Source organism: Vanellus vanellus (assembly GCF_965231255.1).
Source record: "Vanellus vanellus genome assembly, chromosome: 3".
In the NCBI taxonomy this organism is placed as follows: Eukaryota; Metazoa; Chordata; class Aves; order Charadriiformes; family Charadriidae; genus Vanellus; species Vanellus vanellus.
Window position 1 is genome coordinate 59,595,729 of NC_138907.1, and position 24,275 is coordinate 59,620,003.

General features: G+C 39.2%; 3 protein-coding genes across 4 annotated transcripts in view; 2 read left to right on the forward strand and 1 right to left on the reverse strand.

The window, feature by feature from the left end:
- The window catches only part of TIAM2 (TIAM Rac1 associated GEF 2), a gene marked incomplete at its 5' end in the record, with an annotated part of 94,298 nt that extends 82,235 nt beyond the window's left edge, over window positions 1-12,063 (forward strand). Inside the window, 11 exons of the mRNA XM_082481874.1 lie at window positions 757-825; window positions 1,205-1,330; window positions 2,579-2,687; window positions 3,289-3,468; window positions 4,885-5,003; window positions 6,171-6,279; window positions 7,973-8,031; window positions 8,874-8,979; window positions 9,738-9,825; window positions 10,381-10,535; window positions 11,401-12,063. Of these exons, the coding sequence (XP_082338000.1) occupies window positions 757-825; window positions 1,205-1,330; window positions 2,579-2,687; window positions 3,289-3,468; window positions 4,885-5,003; window positions 6,171-6,279; window positions 7,973-8,031; window positions 8,874-8,979; window positions 9,738-9,825; window positions 10,381-10,535; window positions 11,401-12,044 (1,764 nt within the window). The 3' untranslated portion in view covers window positions 12,045-12,063. The remainder of the gene's footprint in view (window positions 1-756; window positions 826-1,204; window positions 1,331-2,578; window positions 2,688-3,288; window positions 3,469-4,884; window positions 5,004-6,170; window positions 6,280-7,972; window positions 8,032-8,873; window positions 8,980-9,737; window positions 9,826-10,380; window positions 10,536-11,400) is intronic.
- A 38-nt stretch (window positions 12,064-12,101) lies between these two features.
- Window positions 12,102-24,275, reverse strand: part of TFB1M (transcription factor B1, mitochondrial) — a 28,644-nt gene continuing 16,470 nt past the window's right edge. The window contains exons 6-7 of one of the 2 annotated variants that reach the window (XM_082481875.1): window positions 16,256-16,383; window positions 12,102-13,568 (exon numbers count right to left, since the gene is read on the reverse strand). In XM_082481875.1, coding sequence (XP_082338001.1) covers window positions 13,307-13,568; window positions 16,256-16,383 — 390 coding nt within the window. In that variant the 3' untranslated portion in view covers window positions 12,102-13,306. The remainder of the gene's footprint in view (window positions 13,569-16,255; window positions 16,384-24,275) is intronic. The other variant, XM_082481876.1, reaches the window with a different exon arrangement.
- On the forward strand, window positions 22,429-23,163 carry CLDN20 (claudin 20; the record flags this gene model as incomplete). The annotated part of the gene is made up of 1 exon (XM_082481793.1): window positions 22,429-23,163. Exon 1 carries the CDS (start codon window positions 22,504-22,506, stop codon window positions 23,161-23,163), a length of 660 nt encoding a protein of 219 aa, XP_082337919.1. The 5' UTR covers window positions 22,429-22,503.

Consider the following 24,275-nt stretch of genomic DNA (forward strand, 5'->3'; position numbering starts at 1 on the left):
GAACCCCCATGTACGTTTCTTATAGAGGAATTGCTTGAGCAAAGGCATGACCCTGGAGGTCACTGACATGCGTGAAATTTTGCACCAGGCAAAATCCTGGCAGCTTGCATGTACTCGTTGTGGCGCGCTCAGGGAGATGCTCGTTATTCCTTCTCCATAAGAATTCCTGCCATTTCTCTTCTCAGGGTCGGAGAGCCCTGCAGTGGGCGCCAGCCCTGCCATCGTGTGTTTGTTGGTGTGGGATAGTAAGTCTTCAAAAGTGGCACCAATTCTTTGAAGAAGTGACTGAAAAAGTTCCTAATCATGTCCCCCCAACAACATAACTGAATACATTAATACCTAATAGGATTTTAAAATGTTACATGTCCTTCTGGCTATTACTACCGATGTTTAAATGAGTGGCTATTTATATGGTTTATCTAACATGCATGATTAAAACATTTGATGCTGTTCATATACATGGACTTTTTAGAAAGCCATCATCTGTAACATTTTCTCCTCATGCTATACTAAAATATAATTTGTTATAATCAAGCTGTAAAGCCTTAAAGATGAAACAAAAATGTTACACTGAAATCAATTTGTGTCTAATTTAGCAATCACTTTAGTGCTAACAACACGCAGGTGATTTTATTATTACAGGAAAGGAATTATATCTCTAGTGCATTCCTGAAAATTACCCCTATCCCACAGTTCTCGTATAAAGAACAATTTCAAACTGTTACATAAAAAGTGAAGGAGTTCTGTTTCTTGCAGGACTTGAGCTGCCTCTTCGAGCTATACTTGGAGCCCCTTCAGAACGAAACCTTCCTTACCCAGGATGAGGTGAGGGAATAACTGAAAGATGTGCTTTTCATTCTTTTATGGGTTAAGACCTTGGCATTTGGGTTTTTCATTGCTGAGAGCACAAGAGAAAAGGCAAACAGTGAACGTAATAGGAATTACACCAGTCAGTGCCCTTCTGTCTGGTTCATGCATCACCTCTTTTTTTAAATGGTAATTGTTCTTCTGACTTAATTCCCAAGAAATCTGTGCTTTTTTGTAAGTTTGTTTTTTTTAATAAAAATCATTTGAAAAGTATCAACAAAGAAGTTATTGTCCTTTGCAACCTCTTCGTGTGTCACATCTCCTTAGTGGACTACTTTTGCAAGACCACTGTAAGGTGTGTGGAGTGCAGTACTTCATAGCCTGATGTTTTTCGCAGATGGAGTCCTTGTTCGGCAGTCTGCCAGAAATGCTGGATTTCCAGAAGGTGTTTTTGGAGACCCTTGAAGACGGAATATCTTCTTCCTCAGATTTTAATATACTGGAAACGCCATCCCAGTTCCGGGTAAATATTTCATCATTTACTACTCGGTAGTGCGCCTGCAAGCCTTTGTGAAAATCTGGCTTTAAGAACTCTTAAGTTTCATGCGGTTGCTTTTGCGTTTGAAGCTTTACTTTGGATTACAGACGTCTATTCAGCAGTGAAAGATAAGAGGTTGATCTTCCTCTTTCCCGCGGCAGAAGATGAAACATGGAAGGTGCAGCGTAGACTTTGAGTGTGCTATAAACTAGCAAAGCAGATGCAGAACTCCTGTGTAGAAAGGTTATTGTCACTGGGCTGAATTCTGCCCTGCCGTGCTCCTCCCCGCTGTGCCCAGTTCACCCACCACAGACTCTGAGAGCTTTTCCTGTTAAATGCTGCATGAGTTGCTCGTGCTGTGAGGTCCAAGAAGAGGGCCTACACAGTGTAAATGGCTGTAGGCTGTGCCCTTGCTGTGCTGTCTCGCTCACCGTGGCACCACGCAGTACCTGCCCGAACTGTAAGAAGTAGATTCCCCGGAGATGGTGTCGCGGTCACAAGACCAGGCACAACTGCTGCCAGGTCTCCTGGACACTTGCTGCCTTTTGTGGAGCAAACGTTGATTGAAAACAGGGGAGAGTGCTGCTCTCCTCCTCCTCCTCCTCCCCCCCCTCCTCCTCCCTCACTACTCCTCTTTTTTATCTTTGCTTTGGGAAGCATTTTTCTAAAAACATCTCCCTTGTGATTCAGTCCCTCCCACATCTTCCCAACCTCCCCTTCATCCAAGAGCATCAGAGGTGCCTCGTAATTACCACCTGCCTGAAAGAAGGAAAGCAGTTGGAAAGCAGTCCTCTGTGTTTGTTTTACATTGCCCCTTCGTGCTTTGGCACTTTTGTGCCTTGCTTCCTATTGCTCGTGTTTTTTCCCAGCACAAGATACCCTGTTACGTGTCTGTTGATTTTTGTTCCTGTGCTGCTTGGAAGATACAGTCAGACAGAGTGTCTGCAGTGGTCTTACCTGCTCAGGGAGGATGGAGAAGACTGCAGGCTTTGCCTAAATAGGCTGAACTCTGTACCCAGAAAAATACAGAAATGCTCTGGCATTACTACCAATAGTATATTCACGATTTTTTTCATATATATATATATATATAAAATATAGAATAAGTATAGAAATATAGGATATGTATAGAAATCTAGCAAAAAATCACAGCGTTAAGCCTCTGCGTTATGTGCCTGAACATTTATTTAAGATACTAGTAATGAATTAATATTTCGATTGTGTTGATTTCAGAAATTGCTGTTTTCCCTTGGAGGCTCCTTTCTGTATTATGCTGACCACTTTAAGCTGTACAGTGGCTTCTGCGCAAACCACATCAAAGTTCAGAAAGTTCTCGAGAGAGGTAACTTATCGTCTTCAATATTGTAATTCATTTGCATGACTTCAAACTGCAGTGAACTGCCATAACAAATCCTGTCGACTTGCAGAGAATACCGGTACAAAGCAAGGACTAATTGGGTATCTTTCAATAGGAATAGCTACGATCTGCGGTTCTGCTGAAGTATGGTATAGAACTGAAGGGATAAGATTCCTTTTGTAACATCCAGGCAGTAGCCTGAGTAGCTACAGAAACACCTTTCAAAAGTTTGTGCCATCGTCAGATCCTGTTCATCCTCCAAAAAGAAGCAAAAAATGGCAGAATAACTTAGGAATTACTTCCTCTGCCATCGCTTTATAAATTTGATGCAGAAAAAGCCTGCAGTGCAGTGGAAAAATTATATTGCGGAATAATGTCACCTTGATATAATTGCTCTCTTAGCCCTTATGTATGTTATTTAACGCAGGAAATGATTATGAAATGAATAGTGTAAACTGCTTTGTTTGAAGTACAGAAGAGAGTGAGGCTTTTGGTGCTGGTTACAAGTTGCAGTTCTGTGCGTTCAAGTTACTGTAGCTTCTATGCCTTCCATGTTCAACTGACCAACTCTTTTATTTACATCTAGCCAAAACAGATAGTGCCTTTAAGGCCTTTCTGGATGCTCGAAATCCCACAAAGCAACATTCTTCTACACTGGAGTCGTATCTCATAAAGCCTGTGCAGAGGGTGCTAAAATATCCTCTGCTTTTAAAAGAGCTGGTGTCTCTGACAGACAACGAGAGTGAGGAGCACTATCATTTGACAGGTAACTTCTGCCTTTCTTCTACAGGAATGAATATGAGTTAAGTTTTATTCTAGTCCTTTCTGAAGGTGCAGGTAGCCGTTCTGGTAGATATCACAGAATTCATCAAAACTTTGAGAAAATTTCCTCCCTCTCCTTAAAAATAATAAGTAGCTTTTTTGTGCTTTTAGCAAAAAATCCTACTTGGTGTGTCCAAGTCCCTTTGAGAAGTCGATATGCCCAGGATTTGCCGTGACACATAGGACTGGGGTCTTTCTCCTCAATTCTTGAACAAGAGCATGTCAGGTCATAGGGTTGGCTTTTTGTTGGGTATTTTTCCCCACTTGGGAAACACTGACCAAAGCTCCATCTTGTGGTGGTTATTCAGTTATTGAAATGTGTCAAAGTTTAACAGCACCACAGAAGGAAATTTTAGGGTTTTGATGTTTGGCTGTCACTCTTGCTTGCATAGAAGGGATCTGTGTCAAAGCTTTGCAGTCTTCCCACAAAGAAAGACTTCTCTGTCTAATATATATTAGAGTTGATTGCTTTTCTCTGCTCGCATGCTTGGGACTTCACCCTGGCAAATTCCAGTTCAGCTCTGTCAGCACCTGGTGGATGGAAGTCTAGAGATTTATTTTATGGATTGCTTGTCATTTTAACAAAATAGATTCAGGCAAAATACACTGCCAGCAAAAAGTCACAAGGCTGTTACTGACTTCAAAGGGAGCTTCTCATACTGCTCCCTTATCCTTACGACCAGGCTGGGGGTGACTGACTTGCAGGTCAGGATGGATGCCAAACGGCTAAAAGGCCGCACCATTAAGAGCTGGCAGGACTGGGGAAACCAAGTGCTTTTCTCCTACTCCTTTCTGAATTAACACAAAAGTCTAATGAAATCTAGTGTCACTCTTGCTTAGAGGACAACATGTAAACAAAACCTGGCCGCCAGCATTTAATTTCACGGTTGCAATCCGTGAGGAACTTGCACAGCTCGGCACTGTCTTTCTTTGGCTGTTCTGCGCTAAGCCAAAGGCAATTTGTTTCCATTAAAGCTCATCAGATGACTTGTCCTAGTATGGGTGTAGATTACTCTAGAGATCCTGGTGGCCCGATGTGTACAAGAGGTAAAACCTAACCGTGTTTACTATCACGTTGATAGGAATATTCATATATTTGGGGGCTCGTCACTGGAATGCTTATTGCAGCCTTTTCAGGCACTTAACACAGTAGACGAGCATTTTTCACTTACTCTGATTAGGCAGCATAACTTCTACTGTTGCTATGAGAAAGCACCAATGTAAAGCTAGAATTCTGTTCACCAAACCTTGGGAATGCTGCATCATTTTGCCTGCCTAAAGTGGAATTCAATAAAAAATGTCATGTTTAGAAAATACAATTGAATTACGTAGCTGTCTATGGAATTTTTAAACCTTATAGAAGCGCTGAAGGCAATGGAAAAAGTAGCGAGTCACATCAATGAGATGCAGAAGATATATGAAGATTATGGCACTGTGTTTGACCAACTGGTTGCAGATCAAAGTGGAACCGAGAAGGAGGTAAGAGAAGGAACGTGTTTTATTCACTCCTGAAGCATTATCCCACTTGCCATTGGGTGTTTTATCTCCTCCTGGGGTAATTTGGGGAACTTACTTGTGCTGGGCTTCCTCTCCATTCTCCATTTAGTATTTTGACTTCCATTTCATATCTGTCTCTCAAGTTTCTTTTTGTCAGTAGGTTCTGGTAAAATTTTCAGACAGCTGCCAGAGCCGCCTTCTGGGCTGACAGGAATTGCAAGCAGGAGTAGACATAATTCTCAGTAGGAAAAATCCTTCTCTTCTCAGATGTTGCAGAGATTATCCATGCCCCAAGGCATTCAGATTTTTCGGCTATAGAGTTTTTAAGTTCTTAAGATATTTTTTCACCCGTATAAATGAAAATGGCAATTTGAGGGATTTCATATTAAGGTCTGTTATTCTCATTCTCTACACTTCCAGTGCTGAGGCATCCACGGGTATTTGTCAGAGCAAAAACCATTAGTTAAACAGGCTGCGTGCATGCATCTCCCGGAACTGGGGCAGCAAGGTCTCAACTTAGCTATTTACATCAAACGATTACTAAGCAGATCAAATCTGTAAAGGTGAAGATCAGATATGAGAAATGCCATCTTGGTTGTTTTATTTCCTCCTAGTAAAAGCCAAATCGCCCCTGTTGGTTTCCTATCATTGATGGGGAAACAAAACTTGACAGCCTGGGAGTTTCTTCACAGTGTTACGTTGTGTCCCACAGAAGAAAGCAGCCTCAGAACACAAGACCTCCATTAATTCTGCCATTGGCATTGTCATTAATGCTAATTACTGTACAAAAATTAAAGATACCTACAGCTAATAAATCAGCCAGTTCACAACTGGCTATGTGTAAGTGACAGATCATCAGATCAACTTTATATTCTTTGAAGTTATTAATAGTAAGAACTTCTTCCATAACTTAGGGCCTATTACTTTTTATAGTTGTCACCTATTTGGAAAAGGGGATTTACTCGCACTTTTCCTGCCATAGTATAGACCTCTCTGCCTTTTTCTCTGTACTTACAGTAAATACAGAAAACATAGATCCTTCAAGTTATTGATGCGTACCATTAACATTTTACTCACATGTGGATCACAGCCCTGATGTATGTATTTATACTGTTTGTTTATATTATCTGCTGTTATAATTTAATACAGGTGACAGAGCTTTCAATGGGAGAACTTCTGATGCACTCTACAGTTTCCTGGCTGAATCCTTTCCCGTCACTGGGCAAAGCAAGAAAAGACCTTGAACTTACAGTGTTTGGTAAGTGTCTTCCTTAATGACTCTGTGCTCTTTCAAGTCTATAGATTACCACATTAAATCTTCTCACAAGATGAAAGCCACTGCCTCCTTTCCCTGCAGCCATATCTGGGGTAGACTTACATCTGAAAAAATACATAGTTATATGAGAAGTGAAAGTTTCCATTCGTTTGTTTGCTGTTTGCTCTGTGAGCCAACCTCAACTGCTCTCCTGCCTGTATGTAAACTATGGAAATCAGTGATTTTCAAGAGGCAATATTCTCTTTAGAACAATCTGCTAAACCAAGCTGTCAAAGGAGGCTGGTAGGAAAATGGTGATTTATTCTACTCTTGGGAATTTAGGCTAACCTCTGCTTTACAGCTACTGCATCGAAATCCCCATCCAGATTATTCTAACCTGAGAAATGAACGTGGAAATGAGAACATTCATCCAAGAGTTTTATTTAATAGTATATATGTGATTAATCATGTAATAATTACTTAATTAATTATATCTTCCAGTGACGCTTGTCCATTTCTTTAAAAAATATTTCTTTAAAATGTCATTGTATAAACACCTACAGAACAACTCAGGTTGACAAGAGACAAGTTTCTCTTTCTCAGGGCTGTCGCGCATTCCTTCCTCAGGAAGCATGACAGGTTAGGGGAGGGGATGCTTCTAACTGAAGAACAAAGAGGAGCTACCTCCCAGGTTCTTGGATGAGGTGTGCAGTGATCCATGTATGCCAGACGCTTCCCAGCAGGACACGTATGAGTGAATGGCAGACCACTCGTCTGCCGCTTGGGAAACCAAGTCTTATTCTCACTTCAAACCCTACGTGGGCAGCTTAGAAAATGCACCTAATGTGTGGAACTGAGGGAAACTGCCAAGCTCTGGGGTAAATGCTGTGCTCGCTATGGCTGCATCCTGGCTTCTTGTAGGGATGAGACTCAACTGTGTACCATTGCCCCTCTCCTCTTCCACTGGCAGGAAACGTGGGTGCATGAGCAAGGATAGAGCTATACTGCCCTTGAGTTCAATCTGGGATCCAGGACTTCTCTGCAGAGCCATCCCGTAGTTCAGCTGCAGCTTCAATGCCCCCGTATTTCTGTTCCTCCTTACAGATCAGAGAGAACCTGTCTCTGCCTCCCTGGGGAGGCTGGAAGATTAGGTAACGTTAGTGAGCTGCTCCAGTGGGATGTGGTGGAAGCCCGTGAATTCCTGCAAATGGAAAAGCAGGAATTGAGATGTTTGAGTTTCCAACTAAGGAAATGCTGAACTCCAGGAAGAACAGACTGTGTCCTTTTTCACAACCCTCTCTTGCTATAGGCCCTTCACACCACTTGAAGACATCCACCGATTACAAAAAGAAAATCTGAACCTTCACATCTAACCTACATCTGCTGTGTTTATTTACGTGAAGACTGCTTCATGTAGCAGGAGACAGGCTGCTGGTAGTTTCAGAATAAAGAAGCAGAATGGCTTCATCCTAAATGTTCAGGACAAAATCTGAGGAGAGAATACTGCCATTGCATGAACAAGTGCAGGATGTAAACCCCAGTTGTCATCTTAATACTGGGCAGGTGCTTTTCAATCTGTTTGCATATCTCATCCTTCACATGCCTGTGACTACAATCATCAGCTTCTCCAAGATAATATTTTCATGGAATATTACACCTGTAGTTAACAGTTTTCCTTTTTCTCTTTCTTTTTTAGTTTTTAAGAGGGCTGTAATACTGGTGTATAAGGAGAACTACAAACTGAAAAAGAAAATGGTAAGTCTGGTATCAATGGAGGTGGTGGGTGTTCATGCACGGGATCCTGCTGCGGTGTGAGATGGACCATACCGGTGTTGAAGGGGGAGTGACTGGTGAAATGCCACCTTCCCTTGCTAGGCTTCTAGCTATCACAGCCAAAACAAGTGTTCAGTATCTGCGTAGCAATAAATATCTTCTGTTATTTAGTAAGCAGCAGCATCTTATCTGTGTGAGCCCCACGTTAATTCTGTCAGGTGGAATGTGAAACAGTACCATAAAGGAATCATTAATTCTTCCAGGTGGTGTTTACAATGGCCCACCTTAGCGTGGAGGTTAAAGACCTCTGTTTATAGACCCTTGATCGCCCTGGAAGGAAAGGAAAAGGGACATTATTAACATCACCTCCTCTGTCCCCATTTACAAAACTGGAACGCTGAAGTCAAGTAGCAAGTGAGTAGCTGAGTACCAGTGGTCCAGCGGTGAAGAGCTGCACCATGCTTATAACAGATGGAAGGGCTCTAAAAGCAGCAGCAGCAGCAGCTACATGATTAATGTATTCTGCTAATCAACAGTCTGCTGGTTCCTTCACGGGACACTTGTTCCCTAGTAGTACTTATATGCAAAGTGTTATTTTTATCCATTAGAAACAAGTGCTCTTAAAAGTTGAAGCAATTACAAATTCCAAAGGTTGTGTCTATTGCCATTTCAACTACATTTGCAAGTGCACATTAGGGTACTGAAGGAAAAAGACTAATGAATTTAGCTTCTCTTCAGAGGCAGGTCTTTTAAGAGTAACACAAAAATCCCCACTTTTTCACTTTTACTTCTTAGAAATATCCTTGTTGTTTTTCTTTTTGCAGCCTACTAATGTTCGTGCTGCACATAATTACGGTGACTTGGATCCATTCAAATTTCGTTGGCTGATTCCTTTATCTGCTCTTCAAGTTCGACTGGGGAACACAGCAGGTAATTCCCTTTCACTGAATACTTTAGGATTGAAGGCTTTCTGGGATTCAGTAATGCTGCTTTCTTCCCTATGTCTTTCTGGAGCCTCTGGAAACAGGCAGGTGTAGACAAACCAGTATCTACTGTTGTCTCTGTACCCAGGGGGTACAGGCGTGATGCATTAACAGGCTTTCTTCATTTGGTATGTTGGCTTCTTCTGTGAGTTCAGGAAGGTGCAACATGATGTGAAGGAACGACAGAATGGAAAACCCCAATGAAAAGACATCATGAATAGGAAGGTGATTTACCATGGTTGACGTCCTGGTGACACCCTTATGCTGTGTGTGTGCTCACCCTTGTGTTTTTCCAAATGTAGGAAAGTTGACTGTGTAATTTGTGGTAGTAGGCTGTGTTCTTATTTGCCCTTTGAGTTTATCATCTTCATGATCCTATTCAGTTCTATATCTTCTGTAAAGCGTCGCTAGGTGTTTAGTGTTTTGCACACTTGAGAGAGGACCTTCTAGGGCTGGAAGGCAGCGAGAAGCATTAAGAATGGGGAAAGCAACTCTCAAGAGAGAAGGTCAATTTAGCAAAAGCAGCACTGGCTGGGCTGCTGCAACAGGAGAGTTTCCTTTGGGTTCCACCTCGCATGAGATCTTCTGTGGATCCACCTATGCCTATGTTAACACTGCCTTCAGAAGAGGAGCTCTACACTGGTTTTTCTAATGCCAAACGTTTTGTGAAGTATATACAAAAATAACGTTTCCTTCCATGCGCAGGAACAGAGAACAGCTGTGTCTGGGAACTGATTCACACAAAGTCAGAACTAGAAGGCAGGCCAGAAACAATTTTTCAATTGTGCAGCAGGTAAGCTTTACGTGGAGGTTCTATTTGACGAATCACATTAATAGAATTTAAAAAAATCAAATATTTTCCCCCACAGGACCTTTGCATCAGCACTTCTAATGCGGCTCTCGCTCTTTGAATCCAGGCACTACGCCAGTGTTTAACTGCATTATGTATAATAATTTGAAATGGGAGAGAATTTGGCGCAGTGATCCAATGTCAGCAATCTGCACAGACATGTGATCATAAATTCCAGTTCAGTAGTAACGGATTTTATCAGACTCTCAGTTGGTTAGCAGAAATCACCTTCTGATAAAGACCACTTAAGGGGTGATCCCTTGGTGCAGAAATTACCTTGCAGGCTGTTTCTGTAAGGGAGAGTAACCACGATCACAAAACACAATGTGTGCAAAAAGGCTAACACAAAGATGTTAGCTGCAGAACCTACTACTAAAGCAAGCTACTGAAAAAACCACTGCATTAAAGCACATCAGCAGAAAGGAGGTGGGTAGATTTTATCCCTACAGCATCTTACTTCAGAGGGGAAAAAGGTTATCTGTTTTCTTAAACTTGCAGTGACTGTGAGAACAAGACTAACATCGTGAAGGTGATCCGCTCTATTTTGCGGGAGAATTTCAGACGTCACATAAAATGTGAGCTACCGCTGGAGAAAACATGTAAAGATCGCCTTGTTCCGCTCAAGAACCGCATACCTGCAACAGCCAAACTGGGTAAGAAACACATTTTCAAAGTTGAAAAGTAGAGCGTGGACTCCAGAGCTGGCAGAAGGTTCGCAATTATCATGACGACGTAGCGTGTCATGTGCCAGACCCACAAATCCCATTTGTCTTTCTGGCTGGGGAGCTGGTAGAGTTTCTCCATAACTCAGTGCATGACGAGGGCTAGACCAGATAAGCAAGCTTGCCATCCCCCCCCACTGTGATGTGCCATTAGCTCTCTTTAGGGGGAAGATTTAATAAGGCCCAAATTAATTTTGCTGGGAAGAAATGGACTCCCTTTGGCATGCAGTATTAGCGTTCTTTCCTCTGCGTTCCCTTTAGTAACTCAGCCCTAATAATATTTAAAGCTAAAACAACTGGCAAAAGGCAGGGGTCTTGCTTCTTCCAGTGCACTAAATCTGCATCCCAGCAGATAGTCTAATTAAGTACAGGCTTCAGACATTTTCGTTAAATGAGTAGCTACTAGTGTTTCAAGTTCTCCATCGTTCAATTGTCTGTAAAATCCCCTTAACATCACAGGAACTGGGACAGTTCAACTGCCGCCTACGACCTGGCCCTCCAGTGCTTGAGGTGCCTGAATCAATCTTGCTTTCCTGCAGATGTGTGTAAATCATTACTACAGCTTTTGGAGGATTTTGTATGTATTTCACATGAAGGCAAGCATATAGCCCTGGGGTAGGTGGAATGAAAACTGACACAGGATCGCACGGTCGGTATCAGAATGCTGACACATTTGACCCAGGATGATTATCAAATGAGACTATGTACGCTGTAATTATAAGTAGGATATTGAGACAGACGGTATAACAGCTGATATTTTGCTGAAAAAATAAAACTGCCTTTTTCAACTGCACAGCTTCCACGAGGTCCTTGAGGGTACTGAAGAATTCAGCCAGTACCGAATGGAACGGTGACCCGGGGAAAGGCACCTTCCAGGACTCCGACGAGTGCAGCCTGAGCAGCAGTACTCAGAGCAGCAGCTGCCACACTGCCGAGAGCATACAGGAGCCCAAGAATTCATCTCCCGATAAACACACACAGAGCTGCGCATCTGACTTCTCTAACATTCTTGTCAAAGAATCTGATATCCTCAGTGATGATGACGACGATGATGACTATCAGAGCCCAAAGAAGGACAGCCCTACGAAAGACATTGAAATACAGTTCCAACGGCTGAAGATTTCAGAGGAACCAAGTACTGACGCTGAACGGGATCAGGCTGCTGAAAATGAAGAAGGAGATGGCTTCGAGACAGGAGAGCATCCAAAACTGGTGCGTGGCCATTTCTGCCCAGTGAAGAGAAAAGTAAACAGCACAAAGCGTAACAGAGGAACTTTAATGGCAATGCAAGAACGTCACCAGTCCCTTGACAGTCACTCTGATGCTGCACAACTGGATCTGAACTCTATTTTAGAGAGAGAATTTAGCGTCCAGAGTTTAACATCTGTAGTTAATGAGGACTGTTTTTATGAAGCTGTGGAGAGGCATGGGAAATCTTAGCTTTCTAAGCACTATATTTAAAATATTCATTTGAAGTCCACATAAAATTCAACAAACTTATTTTGCTTTAAAACTAGTAAATTCATGGAAGCTGCAGGAAAACTACTATCTGATTTTGTGCACTAATAACATTTTTTCCACAAAAACAGCTGTAAAGGATTCTTAAGTTATTTTAATTTATTGTGGATCAAAAATAGATTAAGTTGACCAAGGTCTGTAAATTAGTTCATCCCTTTCAAGCAGTTATTAAGACGATGTAGTGTTCTGGGGGAGGGTAAGGGAAGGATGCTCTCATTATTATTTTAAGTAATGTGGAAAAGGTGCTACAGGGTGGCAGAGGGGATTACGATGGAAAGTAGCATTGCAAAACGAATTTTTCAATACCTTGGGCATTTTGTTTCTTTGGTTTTCATTTTTGCTTTATTTAAAGCAGAATTAAGTTATTTTAATGTGTTTTAGTGCACAATAGTGCAGAAATTTCATTTTTGTAAGTTTCAAGATGCTGTTTATACTTTATACATATGTGTAAATACAAAAACAAAGCTTGGCCTGTAATCTTTTATTTGACTGTATTTTTTATTTTCTCTACCAGCCTGTACAGTAAAAGACAAATAAGTATTGTACTTAGCCATGTTTTCTACTTTTTATCATGCTGCTTTTCTCTAGTTGGAGCTTTAAATCCCAAATTCTTTGCTTTTGTATAAATGAGAAGAGTATTAGCAGACCTTAAGAGGCAATCTGCACACTTTATCCTCCTTTAAGCCAGTCACTTGAGTATATTTATACATGAGTTTTTTGGCTTTTGTTTTTTAAATTGCTCTGCACAGTAGGATGTTCCAGGATAAAAAGAGCACAAAAACCCAAACACCATCTTACATGCTGAAGTATGAAAAGTATTTTTCCTTACATTTCAATAACGCACTTTCATTCATATAAAACTCAACTATTTCAGAGGTATCCCAACCTAATTACATGTCTCACAACATACCTTGTTCTTAGTACGTGTTCTAGCTATTCCCCTGAAGTAAAAAGAACCTGTAGGCACCTTGTAACTGGACTGTTCTTTCACTTTTATCTACAGCTGAATAGAATGAATAAAAAAAAAGGGAAAGCCCTCTCTCTCCACCACTTTCTCAAAAGTATTTCTTCCACACCTGCATGGATGTAGGACTATATATGCCTCCTTTTACTTAATCAGCACCTCTAGACCAAGGAGTTAAAAAAAAAAAAAAAAAAAATCAGTCTGCTGCTGATTACAGCTGTTACACCTGATCTTCCTCTTCAATCTGTTGGGGCTGACTGGTACTTTTATGTAAAGACCTCATCATCTTCTTTTGCCTTAGTTCTTCCCTGTAATTGTACACAAAAAGGCTTGGGTCTTCATCGCACATTTTCCTGTAGGTATTGCACAGATTTCTGAAGTGTGACATGGAGAGCTGAAAAGGACGCAGAGTTGGATCAACATTTGCTATCATCATCAGCTGTTCTGTTCTTTTCAGACGTCCATTTTCAGGAAACAAGGTCCTAAAAGGTGTGAGGAAGAGACAAACAAATTCAAACAATTCAGATAATTCAGTTTCCCTTAAGAGTAGCAGGGTCCTCTTGGGAATTTACTTGATCTAGGTTTACTATTAAGTATGTCATTATTTTAGCTCTGGCACTCTTAATATAGCTCATTATCTAAGCAAATGGAAACATGTAAGGACCCTTTTACTGCAAATGCAAATTATAACAACATAGGAAAGCATATACATACATTGTACATTAAACACATGCATGTATGTTCATTTTTGCTAACACTAAAAAGAGCTTTGGGTATGGATACAGTCACAGAGCCTTCTTAGAATTAGCCTCATATTTAGAGAGCAACAACAGATTAAACTGTGCAAAACAGATCAGATCCGAACCATATGACTTTCTTTCAAGCTAAGTGTGTTTCATTCCAGTGGGAAAGATATTGTTATCACTTGTCATTAATACTGTAATGCCAATGCCAGGAAAAAGCCAAGAAGAAGGAAAGGAATATTTAATTATCATTCACTTTTTAATATTTATAACTTGGAGAATGTGCCAGGAGTCCTAGATTTTGTTTTCAGTCTGTCACTGTTCAGAGGTAGTCATATCAGTTCACTTACTCTGTGGCCAGATGCATTAGCACCTCTCTCTCTCAATCTCCCCAAATTTTAATGTATAGTATTAGTTCAAGTGATTTCTGTGTCTCACAAAAATGCACACTACAAAGCGCAAACTATTGAAAGTACTAGCTGACTAGCTCTTATTCACAGTAGTTCTCAGCCTACAACAGGTCACGAGGGCAGAAAATTTGCACATGGTTCCTGTGCGTGTCTGAATTTTCAAATTATCTGCCTCTGTCATATATACATAAGACCTAAAAATGCTGTGCATCTAATACAGTAACACCCTCCCAAGCCTCGAGATGTTAGCTTGACAAGCTCATCAAAAGGCTTTCTATAATAAGTGATAGTTGGCTCTCGGTGGGCAGACAGAATACAAAGTTAAGAAAGGGTTTAAAATGACAAGAGAAGGATCGAACTTCTCGGAACAACCTGGTTTAACGTACATTCTACTCAAGGCTTTGGTCAAAAATGTCCCCATTAGTTTAGCATCTATCTCAGCAAGGTTAAAATGGATCCATTTTATTTTGGTATCCCTCCTTAAGTTATTCTTGCCTTTGATTTGGTAGTTAAAGATGTATCTGGAGCCAAAAATGTTTAATCACCTTTTATATACAGACTAAGGACTACCCTATAAATGCCCATGAACAGCAACTCAAAATATTTTTCTTTATGGACTTAATAGTTTAATCTTCTATGCCATGTATCTCTCGGATCACAGGATTTACACACAAATGTAAACTGATTCTATTACCTTATTTTTATACAGTAAATGCAATAGACAGATACCTTGTAACAAACAACAATCTTATTATATAACAAAAACCGCTATTTTTTTTCAGGTCAGTTAAAGAATAAGAGGATTGTGTTTCTTAGCTGCACACTAGGGCTAAAGTATGATAAGCTTCTAGGGGAATATGTGACGTTCAAAAGTTCAGATTCCTCCTCCTTGCCTCAAAAGAATGTAGAGCAGTTATTAGTAATTTGAGCTTACACAGTAGTCTCAGTTTTTAAAACTCTGGCAAAAATACTCCACGTAACGTTAATATGCTGATTGCGCATACCTTCCGCTTACATTGTCAACTGAAACCAGTCTCTCATAAAAATACAGCCCTGTGAATCAAACACAAACCTATCTAGAGTTGGGATACCTCATTTTCTAACCACCTCCAAATGTATACTGAAACCTTAACACAGGCAAAATTTTAGGTCAAATGTCTGCATTCCAGGCATCAGTGCCATTCACTCAAGCAAGAGGCAAAACTCTACGGTCACCTTTAAAATAGTGACATGTAGGGCTTGTAGTTCAGCAAGGTGGCATCCACCCTAATTCTGAACTGTGTCAGGGCCAAAGCCATGCCCAGCAAAATTCGGCTGCAGCAGCACACCTCTAGTCCTAACAGCAGCTCTGTCACACGTTCAACAATGCTGAATGCCGGGTCTTCCCCACACCCAGTCAGACACATGGCTATGCTAGCGTTTTAACAGCATCCTTGGAAAACAGACTGCAGGTTTCTCACATCAGGTAGGGAACCCAATAAATTCCCTCAGTAAGACAAGGGGATTTTTAAAGAGTCAGTAAGAACTCCATAGAAGGGCAAGCTCAGAAACAAGAATTTGACCCCTTGACACTATCCCCAAGTAAGTAAAATTTCCCACAGCTGACGTTCTCCCTCCTCTCGCTGCCATTTTTGGTTCTGTATTTTGAGACTTTCATTTTTTAACTCAACCAACAAATGCTGTAGTTTTTGTGGTTAGTGTTGGGTTTTTTTTTGTTTGTTTCTGAGACAGACAAACTATTGGAAAGATCACCAAGTTATCCTAGTAATTTTAACAGCTTCAACTGCTCTAACAAAAATGCACAGTAATAATTATATAATTGCAACAGCAAGAGATTAATCTCATAGTTTTGTCTCCAGAAAACATTCTGAAATGGAAAGAGCTGATGAACTATGATGACGAATTTAAAAAGGGAGTAATAAATCAAATGCATAGCTACAAGTCTTTCTCAACTTATTTCGTAGCTGGCACATTTACAAAAACAGTATCTGACAATTTTTCATTAAAGATCCTTACTCGATTCCGCGGAAGCAGTATTTTCTTCTAAACTGAAAAACACTTTGAACCACTTTTTCTACTAGCTTGAACGGCTGCTGTATCTTTGGTTGCACCAGTGGAGTGAAATGCACCACAGCCACATCCACCTATAAGGAAAAGACAGGTAAATTTGAGTAGGTATATTCTTCCGAGACACATTATTGCTCAGTTAACCAGTTAGACATCAGGAAACAGGCAGAACACAGGAAGACATTATTGTGACATGTAACATAACTGTGCAGTGAATAACATCATAGTATTTGAATATAAAGATATGGCTTAACTCTCAAGGCCCTACAGAATTTTAGTCTTAGTTATCTACATATTTCCAATTAGTTCACATGCTATTAGTACTTAGTACTTTTTTCCCCATGGCACTTCCTCCATCTAGAGTAACTTCCATGTAATCTGTAAAGTAATTAGCACTTTGTTCTTCAGATTCTTCCACAAGACAATTCTGACACGATGATACACAAATTAGCCAATATTCAATATATAGGCTGAAGGGCAGCTGAAGAAAATTAGTATTATAATTAGAAATCAAACCCGTTCCCTGTATGTTTTATGTTGCTCTAGGGCTTTTCTAAAATGTAAGACAAGGAATTACTTTTCAACACGTTAAGATTTTAAAATTCTAGTCTATTTAAAGGAATGGTAGGTAGAAACAAGTTTTCATTCAGTTTAAGTGACCATACAACTCTATTTGCACCGTGCATCATAGTTCATCCAAAATTATATTTTAATGCTTCTACACAGATCATTTTCAAGTTTGTTTGATTCTTTTATAATTCTAAAATCATCTTGGTTCACAGAAGGGTCACTTTCCCTATGTCTGAAAACAGAATGAAGTAATGCCATTCCTTCAGTGTACGCATATATACATAAAAAATGTCGTGCAATTATAGAGATACTGCATTATACAGAAATGCCCTGAATTCATACTTAGGTATTGCAAAATACAGGCTGGGCTAAAAATCCAGTTCTGCACAACATCAAACAAAGCAGTTCATCTTCCAAACTAGATATTAGCAACAATAAAAATGAAACATTTCTGTGGAGGAACACATTGAAAATTTGTACGATTTGTACAAGTACTGGTACTAATGACTACAAAATTTTTCAGTGCTAGACTTTTAGAAATATTCGGTCTCTTATTAAAAAAAATCTGCTAATACGATGGACAATCATCCATCTTTATAAAAGGTCTGAAAGTCACTATTGGCATTCATAAAACAGATTCTATGTGACATTAAATTGAAGACGTGCTAGTTCTGACTAAAATAAAAGATACACTCAGCCCAAAGAACAGCTTCTATTCACACTCTCAGTGTACCAATTGTTTGAGAAAACCCTAAAAGAATTCCAAACGAGAGGTTTTTTTCTACTGCTCTAACCAAACCTGCTCCAATTTCGTGTTGCTGGGGTTTTTTTTTGGTTTTTTTTTTTTTTTGTTTTGTTTTTTAAATCAATTAAATCATAGTAATCTCTGATGTGGACATATTCTTCTGGCACAAAGGTGCAATCCATCCATGTTGTACTTTCAGTGGGAACAGCTCAGCTGTCAAGTACATCTATTCAGTACAACTGCTTCAGCAGCAGAGGTACTATATTTGCTTTCAACAGAAACTATGAAATTCAAACATAAGTTTTTCATGTGGACAGAACTTACAAAGATGAACGAAAATACTGGCTAGAGAAAGGAAAGAAAATACTGATTAATGGTGCTGATGAAAAAAACCACAGCAAATTTCTAGTATTAGCACTGCTGATCTCAAGTATATGTTACAGACTGTTTTTTCTCTACTTTTCCACCTTTTATGAAAGGTGGAGTCAAGAATAAGACAGAAAAAAATACTTAAATTACTAAAAAGTGAATGCACAAGAACTTATTTAAAAATGAGGTGACAAAAAACCCCTGACACATAGAATCTGCAGTGAAATGTGCATAAATGTATTTTACAAAGCAGTTTCTGAATTTCTCATGTGTTGATAGCTTCTACCCTTGCCACAGGTTGCTGCTATCTGTCAGGAAGACCACAGGAACACAGCAAAAATTTGTGTTCACACTGAGTGTCAGAAAAGTTTATCTTTTTGAACAAGGCAAATACATACTTCACATGACCAACCAGTTCCTTGCACAGAAATACTAAAGGCTTATTTACACACATGTATGTTTATCTACATTTTCGTCAAGAAATAAAACAAGGTACTTTCCCAAGAAAATTAGGGATAAAAAAATGACCAGAGACCATTTGGGATTTCAGTCATCTCAGTTTTGCAGAACTGCTTGTAAAAGTGAGATATGAGGGCTCTTTGGGAGTAGGAGCTGCACCTTTAACAAAAATTTCTGAAGGAAAAGAAAAAAAGAACACAATCTAGATGCAGTGTACAGTTTAAGAGAAAAACAGCTCAATTTGCAATCTCAAGGCCAGTGGGCAATAATTTCTGCTTCTGAAACAAAACACAGCACTTCTCAGCATTTGTTCCATTATAGACTCTGTTTTCTTTGGACCCCAGGAAAGCTGCCTGGTTACTATAGCAACAGATACAGGGGAAAGCTTTTCAATTGTAATTGGCCACTCCTTTAAAATTATACATGCTATTTTTCTCTAACCTTTTTAATATGCACAAAATAGAGAGTAGAATTATGAAAGCCAATACAGAGTATACAACAGCACTTAAAATACACAAGTTAATTTGTGGATAATTTTATTAGTAACACTTTCCCACCCCCAAGTATGTTTGAAATATTTACAAAATAATACTCAATTCTTACAAAATAATGAATATAAAAATTACTCAACTGATACATCCTGAACTGTCAATAGTGCAGCAATTATTCACCCCTTGCTGTTTTACTGTATCAGTACAATGAAGGTTTATGCTCTAGTAGGGTAGGAGGAACACATGACAGTACAATTTAATTCAGAGAAGTCTGCTGCCTTGCTGATGACATCAACATTCTACATCAGAAGAAGCTTAAATGAGACAATTTTTACTAATTGTTGACAATAAAGGTCTCATGATAGGCAATACATGTATCTTGCAACAGGGCGCTTTTTCAAGCTGTAATTTATAGGGAACTGAAACCTAAGCAGAACATATTACAACTTCATTAAAGCAGGCTGCTTGAGATCCTACTAAGAAAGCGCTAAGCCAGCACTTTCACCAACTAAGTGTTCAGTACCAGCATTTTAGCTGTCTACGACAGACAAATCTTAGGTCTAACACCAGATATGTGTATCTCATAGTGATCTTGTTCTGGCATGAGGATTTCATTTTGGTTCACTTGCAGCAGAAAATAACTGCGCCACTGCACTAATAGCAATAATCTAATTCCTGTAACTTAACTACATTCACAATAGGCTCACAAACGGGATCCCAGGAAACCGAAAGTCGGGTACGCATCCTATGGGTATATTGCTGTTGCAATCAGCAAGACTTTTCTGCTAACTTCTTGATTTCACACACCAACTTATTGAGGCCACTTCACTGATGTGCTGCAGTTACCATATAAGCTTTATTCCTTCATTCTTTTATACGGACTCATACAAAGGCAACAAGTTATAGAATGACCTACAGAAGGCTACAGCTATCAAGAAGAGATAAGCAAAACCTGTAGTTCAATAGAGATGCCCTGCTGTTTCAATTACAAATTAAAATAAATTGCATAGTTCTTTCCTAGGAAATTAAAACTCTTAATAAGATTATCTGTGATGAAAAAAAAAAAAAAAAAACACCACAAACAACAAACCAACAACCCCCACACAACAAAACTCTCTGGCTCAAGCTCTCAGTTCAACTTAAACGAATCCTACTCTTCCCCCTTTCCAAACACATCAGTCTACAGAGTTTCTGGATTCTCAAAATTTTACTCCTTTTAATCACTGTTCACAATTCTAATCCTAGAACCTGGATATCATTATGTATTTAGGACTAAGGGCCTCCATGTGTTTTTCTCCCTAATCTCTTTGCTTTCCCTTACTGAGTGTTTGTCAAACAAAACTCTAATTAAACAAAGTACTCCTTTATTCTCGGGTAGATGGAACTAAGAGAGCGAACAAACAGCAGTAATGCACTTGCTGTAGAGAAGAGGAAAAAAAAAACAAAAAAACAACATTCCAAGAAATTTTGTTAATACATGCCAATGCAGTTTTATATGAGAAGCAATAGTTCCATTCAAGAGGAACTGCATTTTTCCAGGACATCTACAGTGAAGAAAACATCTCAGACCTCACATCCAGCAGTAAGTGTTACACAAACAGCAATGAAACATAACTGTATTTTTTATTACACTTGCAGTGCTTATACTTGAATTTACCATTCCTTTAATTTGGTTCATCTCATTAAATGTAATGTATAACTACCATTTGCAGTGGTTTGTGTTTATGTTTGCATATGCTGAAATTTTAAAAAGGAAGCAATGAAAAAGGTTAAGATCCTAACTAGCTGTTCCAGAATATGCTTTTGAATGAGTTTTGAGCTATCCAAGCATGTCAGTTCCTTCTGTCAAAGGAAGTTAAGTCATCTTTCCCATGGGCCTGATAAAGCAAATGATATGTATTTGCCAAAGCAACTCTTCACGATCTGAACAAACTGAAAAGATTAGGAAATAGGCAGGTCTTAGAAGTAAGATTTTAAAAATTAGTAGCTATTAACATTCTCACCGTAACTATATGTATTTTTAATAAATATATACTGGACAGAGTTAGCACATCCATGAACAATTACCTGAACCAAGTGCAATATATAAAATTAGAGGATTACTTGTTATGTAATGCTGATAATGATTGACAGAATATACATTGATCAAAACCTTGTTGTCTTATGTATAATGAATTGAAGTACGAGTACAATGCTGCAGATATTTTGTGTTCCACTTTATTTCAACTTTATACCCTACTATTACGGCTTTTCAAAAAAATTCTAATGCTAAAGACCAATTTTAATATTATTGTTAATATTTAGATAGAATGTCTTAAAAAGCATAATCCAGACTGAGGACCACCCTTTCTCTATCACTCTGATTAAAGATAAAACCTGCCAATTACACAGCCCCACTCAAAAAGCAGGACACCATTTCTAATCCTTGGCACAGAGGTTTCAAACCATTTTTCTTCATCTGCTATCCCAACAGTCCAGCTGATGTAACAGCAACAGTTCTGTCTTCCCAGCTGCACAGTTATCACACTGCCTAAATGTTCTCATCTGTCAAATGAAATTTGACTCTTTAAGCAAGAATAGCAGGGAGGTTTTTTAATGAATTTTTAAAACTGCGACTTCATGGCAAATTTGTGAATCATTTCAGACAGCAAGTGATTTTAAAAAAATGCACTTAGACAACCGAGTGGTTCTTTATCAGTGTTAAAAAAAGTATTTTATTTTATAGACAAAAGCACATCATATTCAGTCTTATGACTTGCTCAATCCTGCTGCTCCAAGTCAAGGACTGAGAATCACTGACTGAAAATAAAATACTGATTCAGAAAAGTCACATGTGACTTGTGAAAACACTGCAAAAACTCAATTCAATCTCATTCTCCTTAAAAAAACATTAAATTTGGTAACAGTTATTAAACAAAAGAACAGGCAGTATTTAAATAACTGAAATAAAGGGTTACCTTTAACCACACTTTAAACAAAACATATTATTATCAATGTTCATTGCTATAGAATAGTCAACAGGAGCTGACTTCAGCCATCAACAGATTGAAGGAAGGTACTTTAAAAGTACAATATATTTTCCACCACAGTGTTTTTCCAAAATAACTTCTAATCTGCAAGTTTCTAGTGTTCCATTTACAATGTATATTTGTCTAGTAAGTCTGCAATCTGTATACTATTACCAAAAATAACTCCAGTAAAGTAAGTTTTGCTTGATGGCTTGTAATCATGTATGAAAGGGCAGCAGCTCCTTCTTACAAGCAATTCTAAAACACTGTCCATTTGCCATTTATGTTCAAGTGCCTTGTGTACAGCTGCTCAGCTGCTCTCATCTGCTGCAGGGTCATGTTCAGATAGTCATTCAGATAGCCCTAATTTTAAATGCAAGCTCTTTTTGTTTGCTGATTTCTTTTTCTTTCCCCCTCGCACTTCTCCTCCCCGCCCCCACCCCGCCTCCTCCCTCTTACACAGAGGGCTACAGCCTTGGCTACGAAGCTACCAACCAGTTACACTCATTTACAAGAGAGAAACAGGCAGACAAAAGGTGACAGCAGATAATCATCATGGCATCAGCAAGTCTACAGTTCTTTGCTTTTATCCTGGCTTTGTTTGGTGCTTTTGGAGACATCACAGCCACCTTGCTACCAAACTGGAAGGTAAATGCAGATGTTGGTTCAAATATCATAACAGCTATAACACAGATGCAAGGACTTTGGATGGACTGCACATGGTACAGCACTGGGATGTTTAGCTGTACCCTGAAATATTCTGTTCTCTCCCTTCCCGTCTACATCCAAGCTGCACGGACCACCATGGTACTGTCTTGTATCCTATCAGCCTTTGGGATCTGCATCACTACAGTTGGAATGAAATGTACAAAGCTGGGAGGGGACACTGACAGCAAAAGCCATGCTTGTTTTGCTGGAGGAGTCTGCTTCATTCTTGCAGGAATCTTTGGATTAGTACCAACATCCTGGTACACAAGAGAAATTATTTCAAATTTTCTGGACCAGACCATTCCAGAGAGCAGTAAACATGAACCAGGAGGAGCAGTTTATACAGGATTCATTTCAGCTGGGTTTCTGCTTATTGCAGGTGTGATCTTCTGCACTTCCTGTTTTAAAAAGCAGCAAGGAGCATGGATTTACCCTCCAGAACAGCACCATTTCCCATCCACAGAGCAGGAGAGCAACGCAGGTTACAACCTGAAGGACTATGTGTAAATACAGTTATTTTTATCCATTGAGGCTTTTTTTGTGCTAAGTGTAGTTTGATTATTTCAAAGAATGTATAACATAGCACTTTTCTTACGTCTGGGTTGCAATTATGTTTAAGTAAGGTATCTCATTTATAGCGGCATCCACAAAAAGAATGAAGTAAGAAACAGTGATTAAGTCTGCTGCAAGAGTACTTTTCTTCATTGACTTTTCAAATCATTCTTTTTGACTTTCCAAGTAACATCTACTGAAGAAAGACAAACTATATTAAAACATAACTGACAGTACAATCGATGTACTGATGACTTGTTACAGCAAAGAAAGATGCTTAAAAACTAACTGCTTTCTATTTAGCAAATTAGGCCATCAGTAACATGTATTTTACATTTTTATCTTTATTTTAATTGTGATGCAAGGACAAAAAAAAACAACCACACTCTGTCCAAGAAGCCCAGTTCAATGGGTTTTAAGTAACAGACACATCTGCCTTTGATTTTCAGTTGTAAATTGCCTTGGTAACTAGATTTCTTAAAAAAACAAACAAGATACTAAGAACACACATGAACCAAATGAAAACAATAAAGCACAACAAACACCCAGAGCCCCAAACCTTTGCTGCATTGTATATTCTGCATATCAGCCTGAAGAATCAGCAGTACCATTCAGATCTTGCTAAAAATGGCTCTCCCACCCCAAACTGCCACCTGCTGTGGGCTTCATTTATTATTGTTAAAGAAATGTCTACTGGGCATTCTCCGAGTGCTACTAATCTATCACTACACAATGAATGTTAGATTTGAGAAGCAATACAACAACAGAAATGTAACCATGACTATGAAAACACCTGCAAACTGTAACACACAGGATACAAACTAAATATCTCTGTTTCAGAAAAATCTGGAAGCCTTGTGGCTTACACTTGCTCCAAGTATCTTTTAAAAACTCAAATAATACAGCTACCATTTATTGTCCTCTATGTTTCTGGCCTTCTAAAAGAACTTTAAGTCCTTTTAGTTATTCCAGTAGGGTCTGTTTCAGGCCCACTCCCGTATATGCTACTACTGTAAAATGTAATACCCAATGGTGATAAAAAGACAGCTTCCTCATTTAAATTTATT